General features: G+C 65.3%; 1 protein-coding gene across 1 annotated transcript; it reads right to left on the bottom strand.

Moving 5' to 3' along the window:
• Nucleotides 1–573: 573 nt before the first annotated feature.
• CBFA2T3 (CBFA2/RUNX1 partner transcriptional co-repressor 3) lies at nucleotides 574–21,427 on the bottom strand. Its single transcript, XM_054840718.1, is given in 13 exon segments — nucleotides 574–4,761; nucleotides 5,133–5,323; nucleotides 5,516–5,584; nucleotides 5,734–5,929; nucleotides 6,193–6,278; nucleotides 6,393–6,504; nucleotides 6,506–6,650; nucleotides 6,768–6,949; nucleotides 8,577–8,666; nucleotides 9,059–9,300; nucleotides 10,340–10,417; nucleotides 11,770–11,916; nucleotides 20,779–21,427. Coding segments are annotated over 13 exon segments (1,914 nt in total). The 5' UTR covers nucleotides 20,855–21,427; the 3' UTR covers nucleotides 574–4,461.
• Between the last annotated feature and the right edge of the window lie 5,992 nt (nucleotides 21,428–27,419).

Below are 27,419 nucleotides of genomic sequence, written 5' to 3'. Positions count from 1 at the left end.
ATGCGCCTCTCCCGCCGGCGCGCCACTTTCATACATCAGGGGCCAATCAGGGCAGGGCGCGCCGCCAGGCCCCGCCCCGTGCCGGCAGGGCGGGGCCGCCCCCCCCGCCCGGCCGTGACTCCGGAGTCGCGTGTTCGAGACCCGGGGGTGGCTGTGGGCACGCGTGTGCACCCGGGAACGGCACGCTTGGCCAGGCGGGGCACGGCCCCCCCGTTTTTGGGGACACCCCCCGTCCCCCCCGTCCCCCGTCTCTCCTTGTCCACCGACCCCGCTGGTGGTGCTGGGGACCACAGCCAGCTCCCGGTGGCTGCCCCTGGCATGGGGGGAGCAGCAGGGCACCCCGAGGGGGTGCAGCATCCACAGCAGGGAGGGGAGATCCCTTTGGGTTCCCTGGGGACAACTGTGAATGTCCCCCGCTGCGGACACCCGTCCTCAGAGCCGGACGTGGGGCAGCGACTGACCCCAGGGCTATAATTCACCCCCCAGGGTTGGGGGCACGGGGTGCAGGGCGCTGCCAGGAGAGGGGGGTGAGGGCACCCAGCGCGAGCCCAGGCAACGGAGCCTCCGGTTGATATTAAATGGTCTTTATTACACAGATACAGAGTTAAGAACAGACATAACCTGAATCATAAAGTTTACATCTTTCACAGGTCAAACATACAGTACACTTAGAGAAAGCGGGAAACAGCAAGGGGGGGACAGCATGCCGAAGGAAAGTCCTACCACGTCATCTCTCTGGGCTGGCCCCCAAAACCCACGCGGTGGGGCGGGGCAGGCTGCCACCGTGCCCACCTGGCCCTGGTGGGGGGCTCTGGTTTCCAGCCCCCCCCAGGAGCCCTCATGCCCCAGCATCCCCGTCCCCAGGACTGGCAGGGTAACGCGGGCAGGGCTCAGCCCCACACGGGACCAGGGGACCGGTGCTGCCCGCGCAGCCGTGAGCGAGTGGGGACGGCGGCACGACACCTCCCTCCCGGGGCCGGGTCATTTGGCGGCATCAGAGGAGCCACTGGGGCTGCCACCGAGGTGGGGACACCCCAGCACAGTGCCTGGCACCTGGGAACAAGGTGGCATCTTGTCCCTGACCTCAAACCCGCTGGGATACAGGGGGGCACCCCGAGGAAGAAGGGGGACCCCAGCAGGCCCCGGAGGAGGAGGGTGAGGAGAGGCTGGGGGGCGTGCGGGGGGCTCCGGCAGTGATGGAGCAAAGCCCAGGCAGGTGTGGGAGCCCTGCTCCGGGGCACCCAGCCTCGCCGGGCCCCGGCACTTTGGTTTCAGCTGGGATTTCAGGTTGGGAACGCAAGAAAAGAGCTGGAGAGCCCCTCGCCCGCTGGGGATGGGTCCCCAGTGCCACGCTCGGCGCCAGAGGAGAGCCACGTCTCTCCTGCCACCTCCTCCAGCCCCGTGCCACAGCCAGCACCCGGCACCCAGCGTCCCGGGCTCTGCCTCCCCGTGGGGACCATGGCCTCGGGCAGGCTGGCCCCACGCCGCCAACACCGTCCCCCAGCCCCAGCCACGACGGCGGGGAGGAAACCCAAGAAGGGGAGCTGTGGGTGGCCATGGGGACCTGATCCGGCAGACGGCTGTGCCTAGCCACCCCAGCACCCAGTGTCCCCGAGCTGGGGTGTCCCTACCCCCCGGTCGGGCTGCACTGGCACCACGCGGCTCACCCATCTGCCATCTCCCGGCTGCCACAAAGCCACCGAAGGACACGGCACGGGGCACGCGTCCCCCTGCACGCCCCAAAACCACTTCCAACCAAAACCCTGTAGAAGCGCCCGCCGCTCCGGCCAGCGCCTCCCCGGCCACCACGGCCCCCTCCGTGCCCGCATCACTGTGGCCCCACGGCCACACCGCCGCTGCCGTCCTCCCCACATCACTAATTTTTTGGGAAATATGAACTTTAAAGCTGTCATTCTGGTTTGGACGTCTGCTAGCGCCACGCCGCCCGTCCCCTCCCTCCCTCGGCTTTTGGTTTCAATGCAAGGTTCTGTAGGGTATTTTTATTATTATTTAGAAAAATAAAAAAAAAAAAGAAGAAAAAAAAATTAAAAAAAAAAAAAGCGAAACAGAAGGGAGGGGAACAAGAGCAGACTCTGTGGAAATGCTCTCGTCCACGGTTTCCCGGCGAGGCAGAGGTAGAGAGGCAGAGCCCTGGTGCGGAGCAGGGCTGGGGGCACGTGGGGACACGCGGGGACACGCGTGGCGGGAAGGGCAGGGCCGGGATGGACGCCCGGGAGAGCAGGTGGCCCCACAGCAGGTGCATCTGCAATACTCTTATATATTACCTCTTCTCAGGAAACATAAGAAAAATAGACAATATTACATATGTCACACCATAAATAAAGTGAACAGTCACTCGAGGGGCAGCCGGCAAAGCTTCCAGGCTCAGGGTGCACAGGGACCCCCCCGGGGGGATGCACCGAGGTCTTGGGGTGCACAGAAACCCCACGGGGGGGTGCACTGAGGTCTGGGGGTGCACAGGAACCCCCCAGGGGATGCACCAACATCTGAGGGTGCACAGAACTCCTCCCAGGCGATGCACCGAAGCCTTGGGGTGCACAGAACACCCCCCCCCAAAAAGGGGATGCACCGATGTCTTGGGGTGCACAAAGCTGCAGCAAGGCTCAGTGCTGGTGGCACGGGGCCGGTAACATCGCCTCGGGGGTGGCCCATGCACCCAGCTCCACTGCAGCGCGGCACGGCGCGGCACGGCACGGCGCGGCACGGCACAGCGTGGCACGGCACAAGGCAGCTGCGAAGGGCAAGCCGGGCCCCTGGGTGACGAGTGACTGGCAACGCAAACACCCCGCCTCGAGCCCTTCCCTCCTCTTCCTCCCCTACAGAAAACACACAGGATGGTTTTTGCAAATGCGGAAAAACTACAGCTCCTAGCGAGCACACGACTTCTGTTCGCCTCCGACCGGCCTTGCTCCCCCACGCCACAGCCTCCAGCGGGTTCTCATCATCTTTTATTTGGCAAATGTCTCTTATTATTATCACTATCATTATTATTATTATTATTATTATTTGGACCTCTGCAAAACACTATTTACATTCACATTAGCGTACAGCACTCCTGCCCCGCACGGGGCTTCCCTCCTCGGAGCCGGGGGACTTTCCGTATTGCACTCCCGTCCTCTGCGCTTTGTACAATGATGCGAGAAATACAAAATAATCAACATCGTCCTTGGCTGCCTCCTCGGCCAGGAAGGAGGTTGCGCTCGCTTTCCTTTCCTTTCCTTTTTCCTCTTAAAAATCCTTGCAAAATAAATCCAACGCGGGGTGTGGGAGCAGCCCGGCAGCGGGGGGCTGGGGGGGGTTCTGGCCGCAGGCAGCTCCCGACGGCTTCAGGAAGGGAGAAAACCAAAATCTGTCTTTTAATCTCTTTTTTTTTTTTAATTCTCTTTTTTCCCAGGGCGGCGGCGGGCAGAGGTAGAGATGTGCCGGCTCCGGCTGCGCCCACCCAGGCGGTTCTCAGCCACCATCGCCCCCTCCCATGCCTCGGGGGCTTGCTTTTTTTTTTTTTTTTTTTAAAAAACCACTTTTTTTTTTTTTGCTTTTTTTTTAATAGAAACTCTTTAAAGCCCCGGGGGCGCATCCGTCCATCCTTGCAGGGAGGGGAAGGAAGCGACAACAGAACGAAACGAACTTTGGCAGTGGAGAGACGTTTGGATCTTCCTTGGTTTTGGATTTCCTTTGGAGCAGAGGTGAGTCTGGTCTGTTCTTGGCTAGCTAGCAAGGTAGTTACAGGTGAGCGTCCGTCACGCGGCTTGACTTGGCGTCGTCTGGTTTTTGGATTTTTCTTTTTTTTTTTCTTTTTTTTTTTTCCTTTTTTACAATTTCTTACTTAAAGCCAAAGAGTCCGACGTTTTCTTTTTTATTTTCTTTATTTTTTTTACAAAAAAAAAGAAAAAGAAAAAAAGAAAAAGAAAAAGAAAAAAAGAAAAAAAGAAAAAGAAAAAAAGAAAAAAAAGAAAAAGAAAAAAAAAAGGAAGAGAGAGACGAAGAGAAGAAGTTTCTTTCCTCCTGCAAGCGAGCCCCTCAGCAGCGCCGATGCGGGCCAGGGCTGGGCCAGCCTTTCCCCGCGTCATGCATGGCGAGGCTGCAGCAAAATCCCTCATCCGGAAAGAAAAAAGGAAAAAAACCCCAAACAACAACAACAACAACAAAAAAAAAAGCCCAACAAAAAAAACCCCTGAACCACAATCCCCCAACCGATAGAAAACCAACCAAAAAAAGCCAAAACAAAGACCGAAGAGAGAACAGAGAAGACCGGTATTTGCCTTAACTCCACTTAAAGCCCAGTTTGAGGATCCGTGAGGATTATTTGTGAGAGCTAGAGAGGTCGTTTCGGAGGTCACACGAGTCAGGTAGCTGAGGAAATTGCATCGAGTGCAGTCCGTGTCTTTTGGAGAGCGGTGGTAGCAGCGGCGGCGGCGGCGGCGGCAGTCCGAGGGCGGCTCAGCGGGACGTGCTCTCCAGCGGAGCCGGGGTAGCCGGCGTGCCGGCGCGGGAAGCGGCCGCCGAGCCCGTCTCGCTGGGGCTGCTGGCGATGGTGGCCACCCCGTCGGGCTGCCCTGGACCCGGTGGCAGCCCCACGCCGGCGGTGGGGGCGGCGGGGGCCGGCAGCCCTTGCAGAGTCTGCCCGCAGACATGGTGGTGCTTCTCCCAATCCTTGTGCTGGCAGAAGGAGCCGCAGTAGCGGGCGGTGTTGCAGCCGCTGCAGGTCTCGCTCGCTTTGCGCCCGCAGTTCCAGCAGCTCTGCGGGGATGCGAAGCCAAACCTCAGCCCCCGATTGTGCGCCCCATCCTGAAGCGTGCACCCCCATCCCGGACCGTGCGTTCCCATCCCAGACCGTGCCCCCCCATCCTGGACCGTGCACATCATCCCGGACCACGCACATCGTCCCAGACCACACGTCCCCGTCCCGGACCACGCACCCCATCCCCAACTGGGTGCAAGAACCCCCTCTTCTTCACATCCCGTGGCACTGCCGCAGCCCCCCAGTACCCACGCTCGCGCGCGCAGACGCTGCAAACTGATTGCAAAAGGAGCAGGTCCCAAACACCCGTGCTGCCACTGACTCCGTCATCGTCCGTCCCCCCCCTCGGCTCGCTCCTGCTGGCCCCCACCTCGCTGGAGTCCTCCTGCTGATTGATGACGGTCAGGGCATCCTCCGAAGCCTGGCGCTTGGCCTCGGCCAGGGCTCGCTCCATCTTGGCTCGCTCCGTCGTGATCAGCTCGTGGGCTTTCCGCTCGGCATCCGACACGGCCTTCTGCAGCTCAGACATGGCCTGACGCTTCACCTCGTTCACAGCTTCTTCTGGAAGGAAGGCGGCCGAGCATGGCACGGGGTGTGCCGGCACCGTGCGTCCCCCCCTGCAGCAGCACCACGGGAGGGCTGCGAGCATCCACCCCGCGCCGCAAACCCGCCCCGACGCCCTCCAGCCCTGCCGGCACCCTAACGCGGCGTGGGGAGGGGATAGGGCAGCGCCGGTGCCCATCCTGCGCTTACCAGCCTTCCTCCAAATCTCCTCCGGCATGTACCCAGAGAGGGGCCGCGGCGTGAACTCCCGGTGAGCGTCTGCGAAGGAGAAGGGGTGACACGGTTAGGAGGAGCCATCCTCTTCGAACCCACCGCCGGTGATGCCAGACCCCCGGGGGAACAGCCCGGGCACCCCAGAGAGGGGCACAGCCCCCCCGAACGCACCCCGCGGCCCCGGGGGTCAATACCTAACTGGGGTGCCTCGGAGGCGGAGGAGCTGTTGTGGGGGCGGGCGGAGGGGGGGCTGCCTTTCTTCATGTCCTCGGCGTCGCTGTAGCGCCGGATCCAGTGGTTGAGCTCCTCGCGGTCAGCCTCCTGGCACCGCCGCAGCACCGTCAGCGACCGGCGCGTCTTCTCCACCATGTCCATGATACAGTTCAGCAGCTGCGGGGGGGTAAATGTCAGGGGGGGGGGCTCTGCTGCAAGCACCTGGGGGACTGCTGGGGGTGGCCGGTGCTGGGGGGTGGAGGGGGGGGGGATTCGGGCTATGCCGGGCTGTGCCAGGGCCGGTGTGCCGCTCCGGCTGCAGGGAGCAGAAGAGAGAAAAGCCCTGGGGGGGACCCGCTGGGGATGGGGGGCAAAGCGGGGGCGAGGCAAAGCACGCACGCCAGCCCCACGGGACGGCTTGGGGGGGGGTCACTACGTACGTTGTTGAGGTGTTTCCACTCCTCCGCCCACTCCCGGTCGGTGAGCCGGTGGTCGATCACCTCCTCCTGCCGCGTCCCGTGCGCCGCTGCAAGGCAAGCACCGGGGCAGGGGTCAGCCCCCCGCGGCACCCCTGTCCCTGGGGATGGGCTCCCCTGCTCCCCCCCTCCCGGCCACGGCGCGTGGGGACGCCACCACTCACCGGCGGGCCGCTGGCGCTCGCGGAGCTCCCGGGGGTCGGGGTGGCGGTAGGCGTCGCGGTAGTGGTGTGCCATGGCCATGTCCTCCAGGCGGTAGTGCTGGGGCGGGGGGGGGGGCGGCGGGGGGGTGCCCCAGCCCGTTGGGCGGGTGGCTCAGCCCGTTGCTGGGGCTGTAGCGCTGCGCCGGGCTCATGGTGCACGGCCGCTTGCTGAGGTGCTCGGGGTGCAGAGGGTCTCGGTCCAAACCGTTCTCTTTGGTCCTGGGTGGAGGAGAGGAGGTTGGTCCCTGCCGCGCACCGGCACCCGCCGCCCTGGGTGGGGTGGCAGGGATGTGTCCCCAAAAAACTACCCCACGTGCCCCCCTCTTCGTCTCACACCTGTCTGGCGTCCTCCTCTTGCCACTCTCGCCCACCTCCAGGAGCAGCTCGGAGGAGTCGATGGGCGAGGAGGCGTTGGCGTCCAGCAGCAGCTGCTCGTGCTGGGCCAGGTACTGGGCCGGGGTCTGCTTGGCCATACGGGCGCAGTGCAGCAGCTCCCGCTGCAGCAGGGGCAGGTTGGCCTGCGAGGGGAGCGACACTCCAGTGCGTGGCCCTGCAGACCCCCCCCCCTTCCCACAGCCTGGCACCCAGCCCCTCAGAGCCCCCCGCAGAGCCCGGCCGCCCGAGCGCAGCCCCCCCCCCGGTGCGGCATGCCTTTGCCCCCAGCCTGCCGCGGGCGGGAGGTGCGGGGCACGCGGCAGCCTTCCCTTCGGGGTGCCGTTCACCATCCCTTCGGGGTGCCGTTCACCATCCCCAGGGGGACATCCTTGGGACCCCACTCACCGCAGCGTGCCCAGGCTAGCTGGACTGCTGGGGGGGGGACACACACCCGTGGCACCCCAGAGGGTTCAGCCGCACGCTGGCGTGGGCACAGCTTTAACCAAGCCCTCCTGCCCCCCGGCAGGGTTTGCAGAGCATCATCCCCCGGCCAGGTCAGCCACCTCTGCCACCCTGTCCCTCACCCTGGGGACCCGAGCCCCCAGCCTGGGGAGCCCCCAGCCCATCTGGCACCCATGGGGCACAAGGACCGGCTGTGAACCCCCCCCCCCCCCACGTGCCCCCTCCCCAGCGCCGCAGCCCCTAGGAACACGCAGAGCAGTAAGAATTGAGCAGCAGAACCCCCTCTCTGCCCGGGCGCTCTGGCTGCCAGCTCCGGTTTTCTCTTCAGGCAGCTGATCCGCAGCCAAATCCCCATCTGTCAGACACATTCGCCGGAGATGCGCACTGCGGCGAGCGGGGCCGGACCCTCCCCTTCCCCGGCCGGTGGGGAACAACCCCGTAAAAACAAGCAAGCCCCCAAGTCTGGGAAGCACGCCGAGCCCGGCTGGTTACAGTTAGGGTAATGAGAAACATCTGGAGCCGGCGGTGGGAACAGCTGGGAGCGGGGTGCCAGGGCGGCCGGCAGAGCCGCCACACACTTGGCGACGGGACAGCAGGGACGGCTCCCAGCCCGCCCCGAGCCACGGGGCCACCGGCGCCCGCTGGGACCCCATGAGCCACGTGGCCCGGGATGCACCGTCCCCCTGCGAACCCAGGCAGGAGGGTGAGGGGGCTCTGCCGTCCGTGTTCCCCCCGCCCCGCTCAGCCATGCCCTTTTCGGCTCTGCCTTCCCCTGCCAGGAGCAAACCGCTCCGGCAGCTTTGCAGGCAGATTCCTGTGGCGAGCACGGACCTCGGCTCCAGGGGGCCGGGGAGGCAGAGGTGGAAAAGGGGCTTTTTTTGCACTTTTTTTGTTATTCCTCTGCTAACGAGGGTCAGGCAACGCTGGGGTTGAACATCTGCCGGCAGCACCGGCACTGCCAGGCGTGCCAGCGGTCAGTGAATCCCTCCGGAGTGGGGTGACAGTGCAGAGTCAGCACGAAATTAAAAGGCAAATAAAAAAAAGGGGGATTTTTAATGAATTGCAGATGGTTACCGCTGGACCGAACCCCTCTCTTTATTGCAAACAGCCCCGGCCTCGTGTGACTCCACACGTGCAAGGAGCTGGGCGTGCGGGGGGGGACGACACACGCATGCCGGGGGGGACGATGTGGGCAGCCCCACAGGCAGCTGCCAGCCCCGACCCCAAAGCCACCCCCCGAATCGCCTTTTGCCGGCGATGCCGACGCTAATCCCGACATCCCCGCGGCGCCTGGGCTGGGGCACCCACCTTGAGGAAGGGGATGACGAAGGGTCGCAGCGGGAAGTTGGTGGCCTCCTGGAGCTTGGCGTGAAACTCCTCGATGGTGAGCGTGGAGTTCTGCGGGGACAGCCCGGGCTCAGCGCCACCGGCCCACAGCCCCTGCCTTCCCCCGCACCCTGGGGGGATGCTTTGCTGTTTTCCCCCCAATTTCTCCCCTGTTTCTGCTCCTCCGCTGGCTCTGCCACGCTCGAGGGAAACCCACGCTCGAGGGAAACCCCTGCTCAAGGCTTGGCTGGCAATGCCAGCACAGGACCCCATCCCTGCACCACGCTGTGCAAATCCCAGGAGGTGCCAGAAAACCAGCCCCCATTTTTCCAGGATTTAGGCCAATCCAGCTCCAATAGGACCCTCTTTTTTTCCCATTTAGCAGCACCTCCATCCCAAAAGGAGAACACGGGATCCCCAGACACAGTATCACCCCACCAGCCCCCCGCGCTCGGCAGACGTACCACGAGCCCCAGGACGAGGGTGCGCACCCGCTCCCCGATCTCGGGGGAGATGTCGTTGCCAAACTGCTGCAGCGTGGTGAGAAAGCGCTTGAGCTTGGAGAGCTGGCGGGCGCCGCAGGCCGGTGGGAGCTGGTGGGTGGAGAGGGAGGCGGTGGAGGAGGTGGCCGGCCCGTTGCTGAACCCGTTGGGGGTGGACGGGGCCCCATTGATGGCGGTCGGCGAGTGGCTGCTCCCGTTCATCACTGCGAAGAGAGGGGACGGGAGGTCAGAGCGGGCGGCTGCACCCTGGCACCGCAGGGACAAGGCTGGGGTGGGGGCACTGGAGCATCCTGCCGGGTACCGCGGGGCCAGCACCCTCCCCGGGAGGCTTTGGGATGCTGCTGCATCCCTGGGGCCGCATCCTGGGCCGGTTCCCAGCACTGCAGGAGGCAAACGTGGGCTGCGGGGAGGGATGGGATGCAGTGCATGCCCCAGCGCAGCGAGGGCCTGATCCTGCTCCTCAAGGTTCAAGGCAGCCAAGAGAAGGGGTTCCATCCTGCCCCTCTGGGAGCTGCTCAGCACCCCCCAGGGAGAAGCCACGAGCTGTTTTCCATGGAGCCCAGCCTGGCTTGCACCACACCAGCGCCTCTGGCCCTGCTGCCCAGGCGGGGAGGACGGGAGCTGCCCAGAGCCCCCGGCGTCAGGGGACCCTGGGTGGGGACATCTGGGGGTGCAACCGGCGGCGTGCTGAGTCCCTCGCTCCTGCGCCAACCCTCTGCGCATACCGCACAAGTGCGGGGACCTTTCCACGGCCGGCACAGGTGACGGCACGTGTCACCCCGGCACCCGACCACGCGCCGCTCCACGGCACCCGGGCATGCACCGCGCCTCTCCCCGCGGTGCGCCGGGCACCCGGCTCCTGGGATCACACTAACCTTGCGGTGCCTGCGCCGCCCTGCCTGCCCTGCCTGCTTTGGCGGGCTCCCGCTCGCTCTACGGCCGGGCAGTATCAGCCGCTCGCTAAAGAGGTGCCGAAAATAACCCGGCGGCCACAACTGCTTTTATTCCCACGACAGGTGCGTTACTAAGTTAGACGCCACACATGTCCCTCGGCCGGGACGGGGACGGGGTTCGCATCCCCGTGACCCGCCGGGGCAGGGAGAGGGGCTGGAGCGGGGGAGAGCACCCTGCCCGAGCCCCCCGCGGCGGCACCGTGCCCCCCACGGGACCCTGCGCCTCCCGGGGGGGGATTGCGGCTGCGGCTCGGGTCTCTCATGAGAGCGGATGCTTCATTTTACTTACAAAGACAGACCATCGACCATTTCAAGCAACCATGAAAACGGCCGCGAGGCAGAAACGTCGGAGGGCCAGCGTCTCGATCTGCAAGCAAAATAAAACACGCTATGATGAGAGAGCAGAGGGGGCAGCTCTCGGCCGGGGGTCCCTGCAGGCAATGCTCCTCGACGGCGGGCACGGCGGGGGTACGCGTGCCGTGGGCGAAGCCGCCTGGACCCAGGCGTGCCGGGGATGGAGCTGAGTCCCTGCATCCCGCCGAAGCCGGAGGGAGGGCTCGGGGGATGCTCGGCTGCCTAACACAGTCCTCGCGTTTTGGGAGGCACAGCCCCAGCGCAACATTTCCCCGAGAACGAGAAGAACCGAAACGCCGTCGCGCTGCGGGCCAAGCCACGGCGGAGAGGCTGCCCCTGCGTCCCACGCCGAGCCGAGCCCAGGGCCCCGCATCCACCACGGGGCTCGGATTCAAAAGCAAAACCCCTGAGAGCGCAGCCGAGCACAAGCCGATTTCTAGAGACCATCTTGCCGGGAGGGCAGCAGGGCCATGGGGGCGAGCAGCGGCTCGGCGGGGTGTTTTGGGGGTGTTTTCTCCCCCACCGGGGTTTCTAAGTGAGAAGCAGCTACGAGCAAACCCCCTGCACGCGCATGTGCCCGGGGTACATCTCAGCGGAGCTGGAGCAACCGCTGGGTCCGGCCACCGCTGCCCCTGCCAGGGGACCAGCGTCAGCCCCTGCACGCCCGCATCCTGCCCTGTGCGTGCCTTGTCTGGCTGTGTGCCGGGACGGTGACACCAGCGCAGGGACCGATCCCCGGTGCAAGCCCACACGGACCACCGGTGCAGCCAACACCTCGGGGCTCCCCAAGTTACACGATGCTACAGACTGAGGACTCAGACCTCGAGTCCCCACCGAGTCCCCTGATGCCACCACGCTGCGACCCGGGCAGGACAAGGACATCCCTGCCACCGCGGCTGGCTGTGACGCTCCCCTGTCACCGCCGGGTGCCACACGCGGACGGGCAGGCGGGTCCCCACGTGTCCGGGCCCCCCAACGGGGCCAGCTCCGATCCGCGGGGACTCCCTCGGGTCGCTGCATCCTCCGGCTGGCTCTCTGCCGAAGAGAGCACGTGGGGCCACGCGCTGCTCTGTGCCACCGTTCGGAGACCAGGACGTCCCTGTCCCCAAACACCTCTTGGGGCGATGGGCAGTGCCATCATACTCCCCACGGGCACACGCACGACCTGGGGCTCGGGGTGCGCAGCCCAAAGTTCTTCTCCACCGCAAGGACCAGTAATGCCACCCCACGGTGCGGCCAGCGCCGCGCAGGGGTCTGAGGGCACTGCTGGTCCCCCATGCAGCGTGTGACCCGGAGGCAAAGGGAGCGGAGCAGCCTTCCTGCCTGCCATCCCACCTCCACCCCCGCCGGCAGCGCGGTACTCACTGGTGTTTGGCGTGAAGGAGGGGTGGCGTGTGGCTCCCTGCGTGATGGCCGGCGGCGGCGGAGGCATGCTGGGCGGCGTGGACCTGGACTGCGTCTTCACGTCGGCCGGCGAGTCGGGCATGGTGGCAGCTCGCGTCTCCGCGTTATCTGCGGGGAGAAGGCACGGGGCGGTGAGCGAGGTGCGCGCTTTCCCTCCGAACAGGGGTCGGGTAAGGGGCAGAGGGGACCCTCGGGGACCTTACGCTGGCCCGGGCATCTCTGCTCCCCGGTGCAGGGTGGCAGAGTTTGGGCAGCGGGGGCGGTGCCCGGTGCCCTGTGTGCCTGCAGGACGGTGGGGACCTGCCCGGCGTGGATGCAGGGTGGTGGGGACAGGGCAGGGAACCGCTCTGCCCCTGCAGCACCAGCTCCGTCCCACGCACGGGGCACAGCCTGGCCCAGCACAATAACAGCGTGTGTGTCCCTGCAAAGCCATCGCTGTCCCATCCCGGCACCCTCCTGCCAGCGGTTACCTGCCCACATCTCAGGAATCCTCGGCTGCCCGCTAACCCTCGCCGGCCCTGGCAGCTACGTGCAGGGCTGCCGTAATCCCAGGCAGGGGTTATGCACAGGCAGTAAATCACGGGTTCACTACGGCCGGTGCTCAGTGGCAGCGGTGACGGCAGGACCCGTGCACCCACCGGTGGCTGTCCTGCCGTGGCCCCAGGGAGCCCTGCAAGGCGCCGGATCCTGCAAACCAGGGAGCGCGGGGCTCCCCCCAGGCATCGCCGCCTCCCTCCCACCGCCCTGCGCTCGCAACCCCAAATAACACCCGGCAGCGGCATCCCCGGGGGAAGTGTGCCACCACCGTCCCCTCCGGACAGCGGCAGCAGCACCACGGCCCCGGTGCAAGGTTTCGGCCCCACGGCTGCCGCGCTGGGCGGTGACGGGTGGCGGCAAGTGCGGGCAGCTGCGATGGTCCATCAGTGCTCCCGAGCCCGCGCCACTGCCGCCGGCCCCAGCCAAAGAAGGAAGCGGCCGCTGTGGCTGCCCCCCGGCCCCGGGGTCCCCGCTGCGCCCCGGCACGCTCCCTGCCAGGCACGGCTGATAAACACTAATCTAATATGCATGCTTAATCCGCTGCAACTGTTGTGAGATTAATTGAACCCTGCAAGAGCACATTGTCCGGGCTAAATAAAACCGGGGCCTCATCCCGAGCAAGATGCTATCAGGGCTTGTGCCGCAGCCGATGCCGTGCACAGAGGACCAGGAGGTGGAAGCCGGCGGCAAGGGCCAAACTCCCAGGTGGTCACCACCGTGGTCCCACAGCATCCTCCTGGATGGCTCCGGCACCACGGGAGCATCCCCATGCCGGGGGTTGGAGCCTCCCGGGGTGCGCTGTAATCCTGCAGATGCCGGGATGTGCATGCTCATGCTCCGGTTTCCCTTTCCTTGCCCCCTTCTCCCACTCCAGCCTCAGAGAAAACCCCAAGACCAAGCAGCATCCCTCCCCGTCCTGCCAAAATACATGGTATGTTTTGAAAAACACCTTTTATTTTCCTTTTCATGGACATGTCCCTCTCTGGGCAAGGCTTGTCCAGCCTCCCAGGCTTCCCCCGTCAATCAGCGGAGCAGGATCCAGCCCCGACAGCAGAGGACGAGCCGTGAGCGTGCACAGAGCGTGACCCAGACTGGATGGCTGCACCTGCACAGCCGCAGCGCCTCGATCCGCCGGGTCCCCCCATGATCCCCCCTGCGCTTGGCATCCCCCGGGCACTGCCCGCCACCCAGCTTGGCAAAGCACGACCTGCATTGCCTCTGCCTGCAGCAGGCAGGGCCAGCGCCTCCCCGTGACGCAGGGCTCTGCGTGGGCACCGTTGCCATCCCCTCGCCCTTCTCAGCCCCTCCAAGCCCACGGTTTGCACCGCGGGGCGCTGGCTGGCACTGCACGCCGAGCACGGCGGAGCGAGGCATTGCAACACGCTTTCCACGTCCGCAACGCCGCAACTGCCCCTGTGCTCGGCCCGAGGCCCCGGCTCTCCACTCAACAGCCGCTGGGCGCGGGGACAAACCACAGCAGCTTGGGGACAGCGTGGCAGCTTGCCCGGGTAAGTGCACCTGCACCAGCTGCCTGCACGGCTCCCAGCACAGAGGGGCTGCGCCGGCGCGTTTGGCTCAGCCGCTGCTTGCAGGGAGGGAGGAGGCTGCAGGCTGCGAGATGTTAGCCCCAGTCTGCACCCCCACCCCTGCCTGCACCCCCATCCCTGCCTGCACCCCCACCCCTGCCTGCACCCCCACCCCTGCCTGCACCCCTGGCACCATCCCTGCCTGCATCCCCACCCCTGCCTGCACCCCCACCCCTGCCTGCATCCCCATCCCTGCCTGCATCCCCTGCATGGTCCCTGCCTGCACCCCCATCCCTGCCTGCACCCCCATCGCTGCCTGTATCCCATCTCTGTTCCCACCCCCATCCCCCCGCGCTGTCCTGACTCCGTACGCATGCCCACGCTGAGGGGAAAACACGGATACGCTCGTTCTGGCACCGACACGGCTTTTCCACAACTTCCCATCGAGAGGAAAGTTTCCACAAAGCTGAGCAAACACCCAGGGAAACGGGGCCTGACTGTGTTTTTTCTTGTCTTTTCCTTTTTTTTTCCAAAAGTCATAAATTTTCCCCGAGGTGTTTGCAACCCAAACACCGCCATGCGGGCACAGGGACGAAGGACGGCCCCAAACCCGACGGGATTTCTCAGTGCCCAAGCCCAGAAATGCCCAAAACAAACAGAGCCCGGGACGCCCGCGGGATCCGGCCACGGCCGCGGCACCAACCCAGGCCCTTTGCGGGATGGGATGAGCTCCAGGGCAGGCAAAGGGGGGCTTTGGGGGGCGCAGTGCAGCCTCCCGGCAGCACCTCCAAAAAAATAACTCCCCAACGTGACTCAAACTCCGCTGGAATTTTTTTTTTCTGTCTTTTTTTTTTTTTTTTTTTTTCCTCGTTCTTTGGGGTAATTTGTCCCAGCCGCTCGGGGCTGTGTCTGTTTTCCTCCATCTGGTTTCCATTAGGCTTGTGCAGCCCAGATGAATAAGTAATAATATAAAAATAAAAGGATTAGTATTTTCTCCTTGGCTGGCGGGAGCGGGCGTCCCCCGCCCTGCCTCCCGGGGCCAGCGGATGCTGGACCCTGCACACCCCCGCGCGACCCCGAGCCCCCCGTTTGTCACACCGGCGGGTTTAACCCCCGGCACACTGGTCGGGGCACGGTCCCCGCTGGGGTGACGCACCAGCGCGGCTGCTACCGGCTGATAAAGCCCGGCTTGCCCGTGGCACCCGGCCCTGTGCCGGGTTTGTGACCCCACTGGGCACCAGCACCCCCAAATCGTTCGCCCCAGCTTGCACGTCATTTTTCCCGGGGTGGGAACTGTGGGGGAGCCCCGAGGAGCCTGTTACCAGTTCCCTGCCTCCCGCCGGAGCTGGGACAGGGGGTCTGCTCGGCCGTGTGCTCCCCAGCGGGCAGCGCTGGGTGCTGGAGCGTACCAATGCACAGCACCACACGGCTGTGCACGCCGGTGGGCACCAACGCACGGCACCATGCAGCCGTGCACCCCAGCAGGCACCAACACACAGCACCATGCAGCCATGCATGCCGGTGGGCACCAACGCACAGCACCATGCAGCCGTGCACGCCGGTGAGCAGCCCCAGCACCCCAGTGCCGAGGGATGGGGCCCAGCAGCCGGCCCAGCCCAGGGTCCGCTGTTTCCCACGGTCCCGGGGACCCCGTCCCGCTGCCGCAGGCTGTGCCCCAAGCCGGGGTACCCGTCCTCCCCGGGTGGCGAGCAGCCCCTGCTCTCTGCAGCCTTGGGCAGGGCCAGGGAGCAGCTGGGGATGGGGACAGGGATGTGCCAGCCCCAGGGTGAGCCCGCTGACTGCGGAGCACCCAGGCCCGCTGCTCTCCTCTCCTCTCCACCTCCCTGGGAGCTGCCCTGGCTGTGGCTGTCAGAAAGCTCCGGCTTCCCACACCCTCCTTTCCTAGGCTGAGCGAAGCTTCCCAGGCGAGGAAGGGGTTAAAAGGGAATTAAAAGACCAGCATCCTTCATGCTCTCCAAATGGCCACAAATGAAATCCAGATGCTGGAGGCGACGTCTCCCGAAGCCAGGCTGCCTCCGAAACAAAGGCAAGCATTCCTGCTCCTCAGCTGCCGCTGCCACGGGGGCCAAGAACAACTCCCCGATAAGATGGCGAAGGACCGAGCCATCCCAGCTGGAGCGTGTTAGGGAAGCGCTCAGCGCCGGCGGCCAGGCAGCAGCACCGGCCACGTGCACGAGCCCGGCAGAGGTGGCGGGAGCTGCAGGGCACCGTCGTCTCCCTTCTCCCCTGCACCCATCCTGATCCCCTCCCCAGGGAGAGGTGACGATGGGGGTAGGTGACAGCAGGCGGCTTGGAGGGGGCTCTTCCCCAGCTGCACGCGGAGGGGGAGAAAGGGCGGCGGCTGCGGGATGCTGGAGGGATGCTGCCCACCCCAGCAGTTATCCCATTGCCAGCGTGTCCTGCACACACATTTTGGGGAGCCAGGCTAGCAGGGAGCAATCCAAACCCCAGCACTCATCAGCACAAACGAAGCCTTTTAAAAGGAAAGCCAATTAATTAAACCCTATGCAGAAGATGTAAATGAACCCAGCTTCGGCCGGCTCTGGGCCCGGGGAGGCGCTTGCAGGTGTGGGAGCTCTCGCTGCAGGAAACGGCCGCCGCGAGGATGACGGGACGCAGACGTGTCCGGGGTGCCGGGGGAACGCTGGCACCGGGGCCCTGCCTGCACTCCTGCCTGCAGGCAGGGATGCTCGCACGGATGTTCATGGCCTGAGCGGTGCGAGTCTTGCTCTGCCCAGGATGGGTGACCGTGCCATGCCAACCAGCCCACGAATTTGGGCGCTGCCCCTGCGGTTTAGTTTGGCCGCTCAGCTGGGCGGGACCTGCCGTCCTTGCACCGCTGCCGCAGCCCTTTGCACCGGTCGGCGAGCCAGGCTTTGTCCCTGCCGTCCTCGCCTTGCCCATGGGTGTCCCGGGACGGGCCCCACGCTGCTGGCCAGGGCTGGGACGCTCCCCACCCATGCAACACCAGGAGTAAAGCGGGTTTCACCACGCTCAGATACATCCCGATTTGCTTTGTGTCCCCAAAGCCCCATCGCGAGCAGTCCCTGGCATCCCGGGGACATCCGGCACTGCCGCGGGATGCTCCACAGGCAACTGTCCTCGCTCGGCTCCAGGGCAGCGGCTGCCGGCGGGGACCCTTGACGCCTGGTCCCCCTTCCACTCCCCCCAGAAACGGCACGGCTCCACGTAGGACATCAGCACGGGGGGCCGGGCTCCCCCCCCCGTGCCACAAGCCCGACAAACCCCCATTTCTCAAGCCACAACCAGCCGCCCAGGGACCCAAACCCGCCGCCTCGGCTCCGCACGGGCAGTGCCAACTGGCTCCCGCTCCCCCCGAGCCGGCGTGGCCAGGAAGGATGGAGATGGGTTTGATTTTCCTCAAAACAACAACAACAACAACAAAAAAGCCAAGGAAAAAAAAAAGCGCCCTCTCTGTTTTACAAGCCTTCATTTGCTATTGTTTATGTAAACAGGTAAATTGTTTCGTATCTCAATTAAAAACATCTGCCACATAAATGAATACCAATTAACTCATCCTGTTTTTAATTACTCTGTTAATTACACACAGGCAGCAAAAAGGATGGCAGGGGAATAGGGAAAGCATGCTTACAACCCCCCCTTCCCACCTTGCTCTTGGCAAGGATCCGAAATGTGCCCAGATAATGATGGATTAAGGTGGTTGGTGAAAACTGTGGCTCGTGGCCAGCTCCGGCGTGGCGGCTCCCTCCCAGCCCGGCCGGGCGCTGCCGGGGTGCCTCGCGGGGGTATTTCCCGGCACCGTCCCGAGAGGCACCGCAACGCCCCGTTTCGGAAACCCCGGGCCCCGCGGGACGCACCGACACCGCCTGCGTCATCCCCCGTGCCGGCAGCAGCCACGGCACAGCCCGGCTGGCTTTTCCGGCGCCAGACCCACATTTGCTCTCAAAACGCGTCCCGGGGGAGAGAAACCTCAGGATGCCGAAGTGCGCGGGAAGGGCGGGAGGATGGAGGAGGCTTCGAAGGAGCAGCATCCTCATGGACCAAGAGCATCCTCAAGGCGCCCGCGCTGCCCCCAGGAGCCCTCCTGCTGCCGAGGGGCAACACCTCCACGTGGGCACCGCGGCACAGGGTGGATGCCGTCCTCGAGCTGGGCCGGCAGCGATTGCTGAGGGACCCCGGGCGCCGTCAGCCCCTCGCCCCCCCCCCCCCAGCTGCGGGAAGCTTTCCAAGCGAGCAGATGGGGCAGGCGAGCGGCGGCAGCGAGGAGGAGAGCAGAAAAGGCTATTTTCTCACGCTACATATTTTACAAGTCGAACATTTTGTGCATTTCAGCCTTGCCTGTAAAAGCATCTTGGGCTCAGCCCCGGGACTCGACGTCGGAGCCTGTGAGTCAACAGCGGCTGGCGGCGACGTGGCTGGCCGGCACGGAGAGGGGCTGGGAAGCCGGGTCCCCCCCATGCAGAGGACCAGGCTGGGGGGGGTCCCCCCATGCAGACAGTCAGGCTGGGGGGTCCTCCTGACCCACTGGCGCCGGAGGAACGGCAGGACGGCCCACGACCCCTGCCCGCCACCCCCCCCGCGCAGCATCTGCCCGCAGCATTGCACCCCGGTGCCGGTGTCTGACCCGTCCCGCCAGCAGCGCCCGGGCGGCGGGGGGAGGTGGGCACGCACACGCCCTCGCTGCTCCCCAGCTGCTTTACGCTCCTGGAAATTAAATATACTGGCTAAACACCGGGAGCAAACAGAGTGCCGTGGCCAGCCCGGCACACCTGGAGGCACGCGGGCGGCACGGGGCTGGGGCTGACCCCGCCAGCAGCGCTGGCTGGAGCTGCCCCCCGCCTGGCCCCCCCCCCATCTCAGCAGCAAACCACCTCCCCGGCGCGAGGGCTGCGGGTGCATCACCGTGGCGGCCACGCTGGAAGGGCGACCCGTCTGCTGATGCGTTGCTGAAGGGGCTCCCCAAAACCAGCCCCATCCCCCGGGTGCCTGCCGGGTGCTCTTTGAGAGCAGGGGGAGGCTCAGGCTAAAATGCCCCAATTTGCAATTTTTGTGGTCACCCAGCCACGTGCGCAGGGACGCTCGTGCCTGGTGGTGGCCTTGGCGGATGGAGCGGGGACAAGTGGCACAAGCAGCCAGGAGACTTGGGGCATTTTGGAGGCAGAGAGCGGCTGGGGAAGGGAAAACATCCCCCTCCGCATGCGGGCGGGGAGCTCCCTGCGAGGTTCCTGCAGCGTGGGAACGCTGAGGCGCTGCTGGGACCCCAGGGACCCCGGGCCGGATCCTGCTCTGCAGGCGCCGGGACAGTAACAGCTCCGAGGGGGTGCTGAACCCAGCCACGCATCCCCGCAGCCTCCAGGCTGCTGTGTTACCGACTCTTTGTCTATTTTTTAACCGCAGGCTCCATTTCAAGGCGATTTTGCCCATGTGAGATTGAATCAAACAACACAGGAAAAAATATTAATAAGAATTTTGCAAAATAAACAGGAAATCCCTTGGATGCTTTCTGGAAACATTGGTCAGCATCTTCCGAAGGAAAACTGCTTGTCAAGGTGGGGTTGCCCCTGGGGAGCCTGAGTGCGCTGGGAGGGACGGCAGAAAACAAGCTTCAGGAAATCTAAAAATAAACCCCGAACCGGGCAATGGCACTAACGCCAGCAGCGCCCGGGCAGGGGCGGGGTTCTCCTCTGTGCCACCAGCTTGGTCTTGCCCCGCACCGGCCATCATGAAGCTTGCAAGGACCGGTCCCAGCTTGGGGACCCCCCCCCCTTGTCCCCAGCCTGCTGGGGCAACTAAATCCAGCTCCCGCCCATAGTCCAGCTTGGAAAGCGCAGACCAGGGCTGCAGCACCCGACCCGCATCCCCTCGACTCTGGCGGCAGTATTTAAGCCCGGCTTTGCACCGAGCTCAGCACTGCAACCCACAGGCTGCCCCCACCCCCTCCCAGGGCCCAGGCAGCCCCGTTTGCAGGATCAGGCCCTGATCTGCCCAAAACCTTGCGCACGCTGCGCTGGTCTGGCCAGGGGCAGAAGCAGCACCGGTGGCGGGGACTGGTGTGTGTCCCCCGGGGGGGGACCCAGCTCCCTGCCCCACTGCCAGCACTCACCCCCAGCCCTGCGCTCCCTGGCCAGCTCGCCAGCAATCAACTGATCCCCATTAAGAGACAGAAAACCAGACATTTACAGGGTCCCTCTCCTCTCCGGGGGTCCCGTAGCACCCTGTAGCTCCCCGCACCCCTTCCCCGGGTGGCCGCGGGGCAGAGGACGGAGCCACACCGCCTCTAGACCGCGCTGGGGATTTAAGCCGGCTGCCGGCAGTGAGCAGAGCCGAGACCCAATTTCCACAGCAAAGCCGGACGCTGCGCAGCCACGCCGCCCGGATCCTGCCTGGGGTTTTCCACACCAGCAAACGACCGTGGCTCAGAAGCAGAAATCTGGGGAAGGTACGTGGGGGATGTCGGCAGCGACTCGCCAGCCCCAGCCCCGGGGTCCCCCCGTGGGACCTGCCAGAGCCCCGTCCCCGGCACGCTGGCCGCGGGCAGCCCACCCCGGCTGTGCCCACGGAGCTGCCCCTGAGCCCGGTGGCGCCGGGCGTGCCGCAGCATCAAGCAGAGGCTGAGGGGCTGCTCAACCCTCCCAACCCAAAGCGGGGCCGAGCATCGGGGTATTTTTCCATCCTGCACCTTGGAAGTTCCTGATGTAAGAGGCAAATCCTGCACCCACACGAGGCCTCGCTGCTACCCTGCCTGAACCTGGCACCCACCCCGTGCTGGCACCCAACGCCACGGGAGAACAGCCTTTCCCCCCTACACATCTTGGCTTTTCCTCCCTACAATCCAACACCTGCAGTCACACGTTTTTCAATCAAAACACACCCGACATCTGGCCGTCCCCGAGTAAAACCTTACCTGCCAGCACGGACGCCGGCCGGGCCTGCCGGGAGGCAGCAGGCAGGGAAAAATCCCTTTGCACAGCCAAGTTCATCTCCGCTTGCCTCCCCAACCACAGCAAAAGCAACGCTCAAAACTTCTCCCTGTGAGGAAACACGCCGTGCGGGGACCTGCTTTATCCGCCTCCAGAGACCCAAGCGCCCGCCCCGGGTGGCAGCTCGGCCCCGTGGGGCTCCTCACCCGAGGACCGCGGGCGCCGGGGCTGTCAGCATCCTCCCCAGCTGCTGCTCCGTGTTTGCCGTGGGGTTTTGGGATGGTTCCCCCATATCTCCATGCCCCGTACCATAGCAGAGCTCACCCCACCGCAGTGCTGAGCAGACGGACGTTTGCAGAGTGTCTTCAAGTCGCTCAACAAAGGAGCAGAGAATTAATATTCCTTTTAATTAAAGGCAGAAAAATCTCTTTGTTCCTGAACAGAGAGAAAACAACAGAGGGAAGAGCTCAAAAGCTCTTTCTAAGCTAGAGACGAGACCATCGCTTAGATTCAAAGACACTGCCAACGTGCACGTGACCTCAAATTAAAAAACCAAAATGAAACCCAGCAGCAGCAGCTCTTCTCTGCAAGCGAAGGAAAGTTGCAAAGTTTTTCTTGGCTAATAGAGGGAAAAAAGAAATCCAACAAAAGGTGCGTTTAACCAGAGAAACAAACGCTCTGCAGTATCCGAAGGCACCATCCAGCGGCGAGGGCTGCGCGGGGGAGTGACGGGGAGAGGTGGCCGTGCCCCGGCCCAGCGTCACGGAGGAGCCACGGAGGAGCGCGGTGCCAGCCTCACTCCATCGCTACGCTGAGAGCATCCCCTTAGCAAAGCCAGGCCACCGCCGAAGGAGCTGGACTGTGATTAATGGCTGCGAGGATCAGAAGCCAGGCAGCGCTGAGGCAGAGAGCTGGAGGCTCCCCGAGCCAGCCTTCCTTCCCAAATCCGCATCCAACACAACCGTCCCCCGGCACACGCGAGGACACGGCGTGCATCGCTGGCACGGACTCGCGTCCTCGCGTGAAAACACAGAATTATGCTGCTGTAGCTGGAACTTCCCAAACCAGCCCTGGGTTTCCTCCCACAAACTCTCCCGAGTGGATCAGCTCCTCCTCGCCACGAAACGCGGCTCCATCTCTAAATCGGCAGTGGCCGGAGCGGGATGTGGAGCCGGCGGGTTGGCGCTCCGAGGAGGAGGGATGCAGGGATGAAAACGACTTTTCCCGACGGACAGATGTCGGGAGTCACTGCGGGGGCGGGGGCACAAACTCGCGTGGGTTCCCGGGGATGCTGGGCCGCCCCGGCTCTCGGAAAGCAGCTGCCGGGAACAGGGAGGGGAGCGCAGGCAAAGCCCCGGCCCCGCCGCGGCAGGAGAGGGGGGGGTCCGCATCCCGCCGCTCCTGCTTGAGCGCGGTGCGTGGGAGCGGGGCCCACGGTCGCGGCAGACCGTTCCTGCCCTGCCTCCGGTGGAGGAACCGCTCCGAGCGCTGCCCGCTGCACGGACGGCGGCTCCGGTGCCCGCTCGCCCCGGCTGTGCCCCCGCTCGCCCTGCCCCGCTCCGCGTCCCGGGGGCGGCCAGGCACGGGGCCGGCGAGACCGCGGCGGCGGGGGACCGCGCTGGCTCGGGCACCGGCAGCGTCCCCGACCGCTGCGCACCGGCAGCTTCCCCGACACAGGGAGCATCCCCGACCGCTGCGCTTCGGGAGCGTGCCCCGGGCACCGGGAGCCTCCCCGACTCCTGCGCACCGGGAGCATCCCCCGGGCACCGGGAGCCTCCCCAGCCCCTCTTCCCCGGGAGCCTCCCCGGGCACCGGCAGCCTCCCCGTCCCGGTTCCCGGCCGCGGACGGTACTTACCGTCCTGAGGTGTGGCGGAGGCGTGAGGTAAGTCCCAAGGCAGGGGTTGGCAGGAATGGGCAGAGCCGGCAGCGGCCCCCGGCGGCGGCGGCCCCGGCCCGGTTAAGGCCGGCGCGGGCGGAGCGCGGCCCCGCGGCGGCGGCTGCCCCCGGCACCTGCCCGCCGCCGCTCGCCGCGCCCGGGGCCGCCGGGGGCCGCCAGCCCGGGGGTCGGGGCGCTTCCCCCCCGCCCCGGAGAGGGGGGTGCACCGGAGAGCGGGGGAGGGCGGGGGGGGGCTGAGAGGCCGGTAAATCCGCGGGTTCCCGTTCACCCCCTACGCGCTGCCCGGCGGCGCATCCTCCGGCGCCGCGTCGCGGCCATGGGGCGCCCGCGGCCGCGCTCCGTGCCGGGCCGGGCCGCCCGCAGCGCCCGCTGCCGCTGCCGCCGCCGCTGCCGCCGCGCCGCCCGCCCGCCCCGGAGTGAGCGCCGCCCGCCCGCGCCGCTGCCTTAGACGGTGCCTCCACCGCGCCCGGCAGGGGGCGCCCCGCCGCCGCCACCGCTACCGGAGCGGGGCCCCCCGGGGTGCGCGGCCGGGGAGGGGGCACCGGGATGGACGGGAACACGGGGCTGCACGGCATCGGGGGGCTGCACGGCCCCGGGGGGCTGCACGGGGACAGGGGGCTGCACGGCCCCGGGGGGCTGCACGGGAACACGGGGCTGCACGGGGAGATGTGGGGCTGCACAGCATCGGGGGGCTGCACGGCCCTGGGGGGCTGCACGGCGACATGGGGCTGCACGGCATCGGGGGGCTGCACGGCCCCGGGGGGCTGCACGGCGACATGGGGCTGCACGGCATCGGGGGGCTGCACGGCCCCGGGGGGCTGCACGGGGAGACGGGGGGTGCACAGGGGCTGAGGACTGCACGGGGACCGGCGGGCCGTGCAGGGGGTGCACGGGGTTTGGGGGCTAAATGGGGGCATGGGACTGCACGGCACCGGGGGGCTGCGGGGGGTGCACTGGGGCTGGGGGGCCGTGCAGGGGGTTCGGGGGCTGAAGGGGGGCTGGGGTTTGCAAAAGGTTCAGGGTTCACAAGGGGCTGGGGGTGCTGAAGACCGATGGTTGCAAAGCCGGGGGGGCCGCACGGGTTGGGGGGTGCGTATGTTTTGAAGGGCTGCAAGGGGCAGGCAGTGTTTTGCGAGGGGTGGGGTGACAGCAAGGGGACGGGGCCAGGGCTGGTCTGGGGCCGTGGGAACAGCCAAGGGGCTGGGACTTGCAAGGGCTGGAGCGGGGTGGGGGTGTTTGCAAGGGGCTGGGGGGCTCGAGCTGTGGTTGCCCTGCTTCCCTCTCTGGATGCACGAGGGCCCGTGTTGCAATAGGAGCAGTGACACGTGCAGACAGAAGCGCCACGGGCACAGCCCCCATTGGCACCCCACAGTCCACATGCCCGTCTCAGCCTGGCTTCAGGGTGCCCCCCACCCCACTTGGCCTTGGCAGAGCTCCCTAGGGTGGCTGTGCCACGCCGGCACCACGGGAATGCCAGCACAGCCTTTCCTCCCACACGGTGCACGGCAGCGGTGTGCGCATTCGGGGCAGTGCCTGCCCACACCGGATCGCCAGTGTGCCCTTCCTGCACACCCCATGCCAGCTGGGGGGGAGCATTAAAAATTTCCCTCCCCTGCCCCCAGTCCTACTACAATGTTGTCGCTTGCTTGTACGCCGGGTAACAGAAGCCCTGTGAGCCGAAGCCCTGCCTCTTTGCGTGATTACTCGGCTTGGCAGCTGCCTTCCCTCTACGAGTTGCTGTGCGGAGCCTTTGCCACCCGTACGGTTGTTGTATAACTCATCCTCACTTGCTTCCCAGGGCTTGGGTGCTGGGGACTGCGGAAACCCTGGCAGGCGGCCGGTCACCGCTGCGCAGCTATTGTACAACCGCTGCCGGGGTGTTGGGCAGAACCACTGCACGGCCACTGTACAGGCAGTGCGTGGCCCTGGCATGACTGATGCACGGCCACTGCATGGTCACTGCATAGGCACCGCGTGGCCATTGTGCTGCTGCTACACAACTGCTGCATGGCCACCGCACGACCGTTGCATGGCCAGTAAATGACCGTTGCATTGTCACTGCACAGCCAAGCTCCCTCCCGCGTCACCCCGCTGACGGGCTCGCAGCCCCCTCCACCCCGCTCCCAGCCATCCTGACCTCCAGCTCCGATTTTGCCCCGCTTGCTCCCGTGTCCTGCCCTGCTTCAGTGAGATGAACAGGTCTGTGCTCACCCCAGAAGTTTTTGTCCCTGCACTGATTGGCACGGTGTGCGCACGCTGTGCAGCGTCTGGGCGGCATCACACACCCTGCTGCTCTGCATCCTGCATGCGCTGCCTGCCTGCTCTGCCTGCACTTCCCAGACCAAAGCGCTGGGGTTGTCCCTGTTCCTGCCCCCTCCTGCGCTGCCCTTATTCCCTACGGGACCTTTCTCGAGGAGCCTCTTGCGGGTGAGTGTCATGGCCCCACCAGCACATCCCCACCAGCAAGGGCCCACAAGCAGCGGAGGAAAATCCGCCCCCATGCACAGCTGCACGCCCGCCCCGCTGCCCCCCCAGCTTTGCATAGGCAGCCCTGGCTGGCACATGCAAATGCCGGCGGTGTGTGTGCGCATTTGGAAACGCGGTGCACGGCACAGTCCCCCGCCGGCGCACATGTCGAGGCATTGCAGAGCATCAGCATCACTGAGGCAGCCTGGGAGCGCTCCCGAGGCAGAGCCCCGGGTTTCTGGGGTGCCAGCACAGGGCTCCTTTGGGCTCTGCTGCTGTGTTTGGCCGCTCACCAGGGGAGCAGGGACCCGACAGTGGGGGTGACCATGCTTTTGGCCAGGCAGGCTGTCCCACACATCCACCCCGATGCGGGGCAAGCCATTGAATACACTGCAAACCCATCCCCAGCAACCTGCTGACACCCCTGGGCACCTCGCAGGGACCTGCCGGGAAAAGCCACAACCTCTCCAGCTCCTGGTTAATTTGGGGTGCAGCTGAAGGATGCTATCAGATCCCTGGCACCAGCCACGGGGGTTGAGCTGAGGCCGAGCCGGGCAGCTCTGAGCCCACGGGCAGCTCTGAGCCCACGGGGTCTATGCAGCGGCGGCAGATGGAGCCAGGCACAGCCGCCCTGCCAGGTCCACGGTGCAGGCAAGAGCTGCCCGTCCGCAGGCAGGACAGGCAGGCGGCGGCACTGCAGCATGCGTGGGACAGCATGGGCAGGAGGGAGCCATGCCACGTCCCCCCCGGTGGCGTTTGGGTGGCGGGGTCTGCTTCGTTTCTATTCCGCGCGCGCAGCCTGTAATTTTGGTCTATTGAAGTCATAATTCACTACTGTGAAAATAAACATTTGTGTTAGCTCGCTTTATTCGGCGGGCCTCGTCTGAATGTTAATAATTCCCTGCCGGCGTGCTTGCACGTGGCCTTGGCTGCCAGGACAAAGCCCGGGCACCAGGGTGGCCGTGCCCATGGCCGTGCCCGTGCCCACGCTGCCTCCTTGCATGCTTGGGGTAGGAGCTCACCAGCCTTCGCACACTGTCCCCAGGGATCCCTGGATCCCAACAGAGAGGAGGTGGGGACAGAAGTGCCACTTGGAGCTAAGCTGGGGGTAACGAGGGAGCTGGCTGCTGCAAGGTAAAGGTAATATAAAGAATATTTTGAGTAAAGCAGATGGAGTCCAGCACTTGCTCTGGACCCTTCCCTGCCCACGCCTGTCCCTGGTTTTGTTGGCTTGCTCTGTTTGTGGGTGCTCCCACCTGCAGCGGGGATGCCCCAGCACCCGCCCCGTGCCGTAGCAGAGCTGGGACAGGCAGGAGGACGCCTGGGCCACCCTCCAGCTGTCCCCACCCCTGTCCCCATCCCTGTCCCTACCCCTGTCCCATGCCTGTCCCCATGCCTGTCCCCGCTGGGGCAGGGCTGGCCCCGGGGCTGCCGGGTTTCTCCCTGCTGGGTGCAGGGGGCTGGTGCTTCCCCTCGGCATTTGCATCTTCCCAGCCTTTATCTCTCTCCCGGTCTCTGTATTGCTGCAATTACAGACACTTTAAAACACAATGATCTGGCTGTTAGCGTGATGGATGACAGAACCTTTCTGTCTGGTTTAAATCATTGCCGAGAGTGAGCGAACTTCCCCGGGTTAACCCCTTCGTGCCCCCCCCCCCCCCAGCTCACTCCCTGCCCAGCCCGTGGCTGGGTGCTGCCCTGTGCCCCATGGCCGTGTGTCCACCGCACGCGTGGGTCCCACGGGTGTTATGGAGGGGGGGTCTGGCATCCCTGGGGTCAGCGCTGGTGGGGAAACATCCCCCATCCCCTCAGCTCCCTGGGTCCATGGGATGGATGCGGCGCAGTGGGGCAGACGATGGGACCGGCCCCACTTCGGCAGGGCCGGCAGCCCCGCTCCGCTGCGGTGGGAAAGCAACGGCCGGGCCGGGAGATAAGCGCCTGCCAAGGCCTGATAGCCTGCCTGGATCCGTCCCAGCCCGGGGCCTGGCAATCCTTCCCCCGGCAAATCTGGAGCCGGGGCAGGATGGGGCCCCACCAGGTTCCCACCCGGCAGAGAAGGTGGAAACTCCTGTAATGACTCGATGTCGGTCACGCCGGCGCGTGATTGATGGCGCAGCATGCAACAGCCCCGGCGCAGGGATTAACTGCACATGTTATGGCAATTTGTGCTCCCTTTGTTTTAAGGAGCCGGCATCTCCTGCCGCTGCGCATCCTGCCCTGCGCCCGCTGCTGCCTGTCCTCCCCGCTCCCACCGGTGCCAC

The sequence above is a fragment of the Grus americana genome, chromosome 13 (assembly GCF_028858705.1).
Source record: "Grus americana isolate bGruAme1 chromosome 13, bGruAme1.mat, whole genome shotgun sequence".
Lineage (NCBI taxonomy): Eukaryota > Metazoa > Chordata > Aves > Gruiformes > Gruidae > Grus > Grus americana.
The sequence above is the reverse complement of the archived record's forward strand: the minus strand, read 5'-3'. Positions and strand labels throughout refer to the sequence as shown.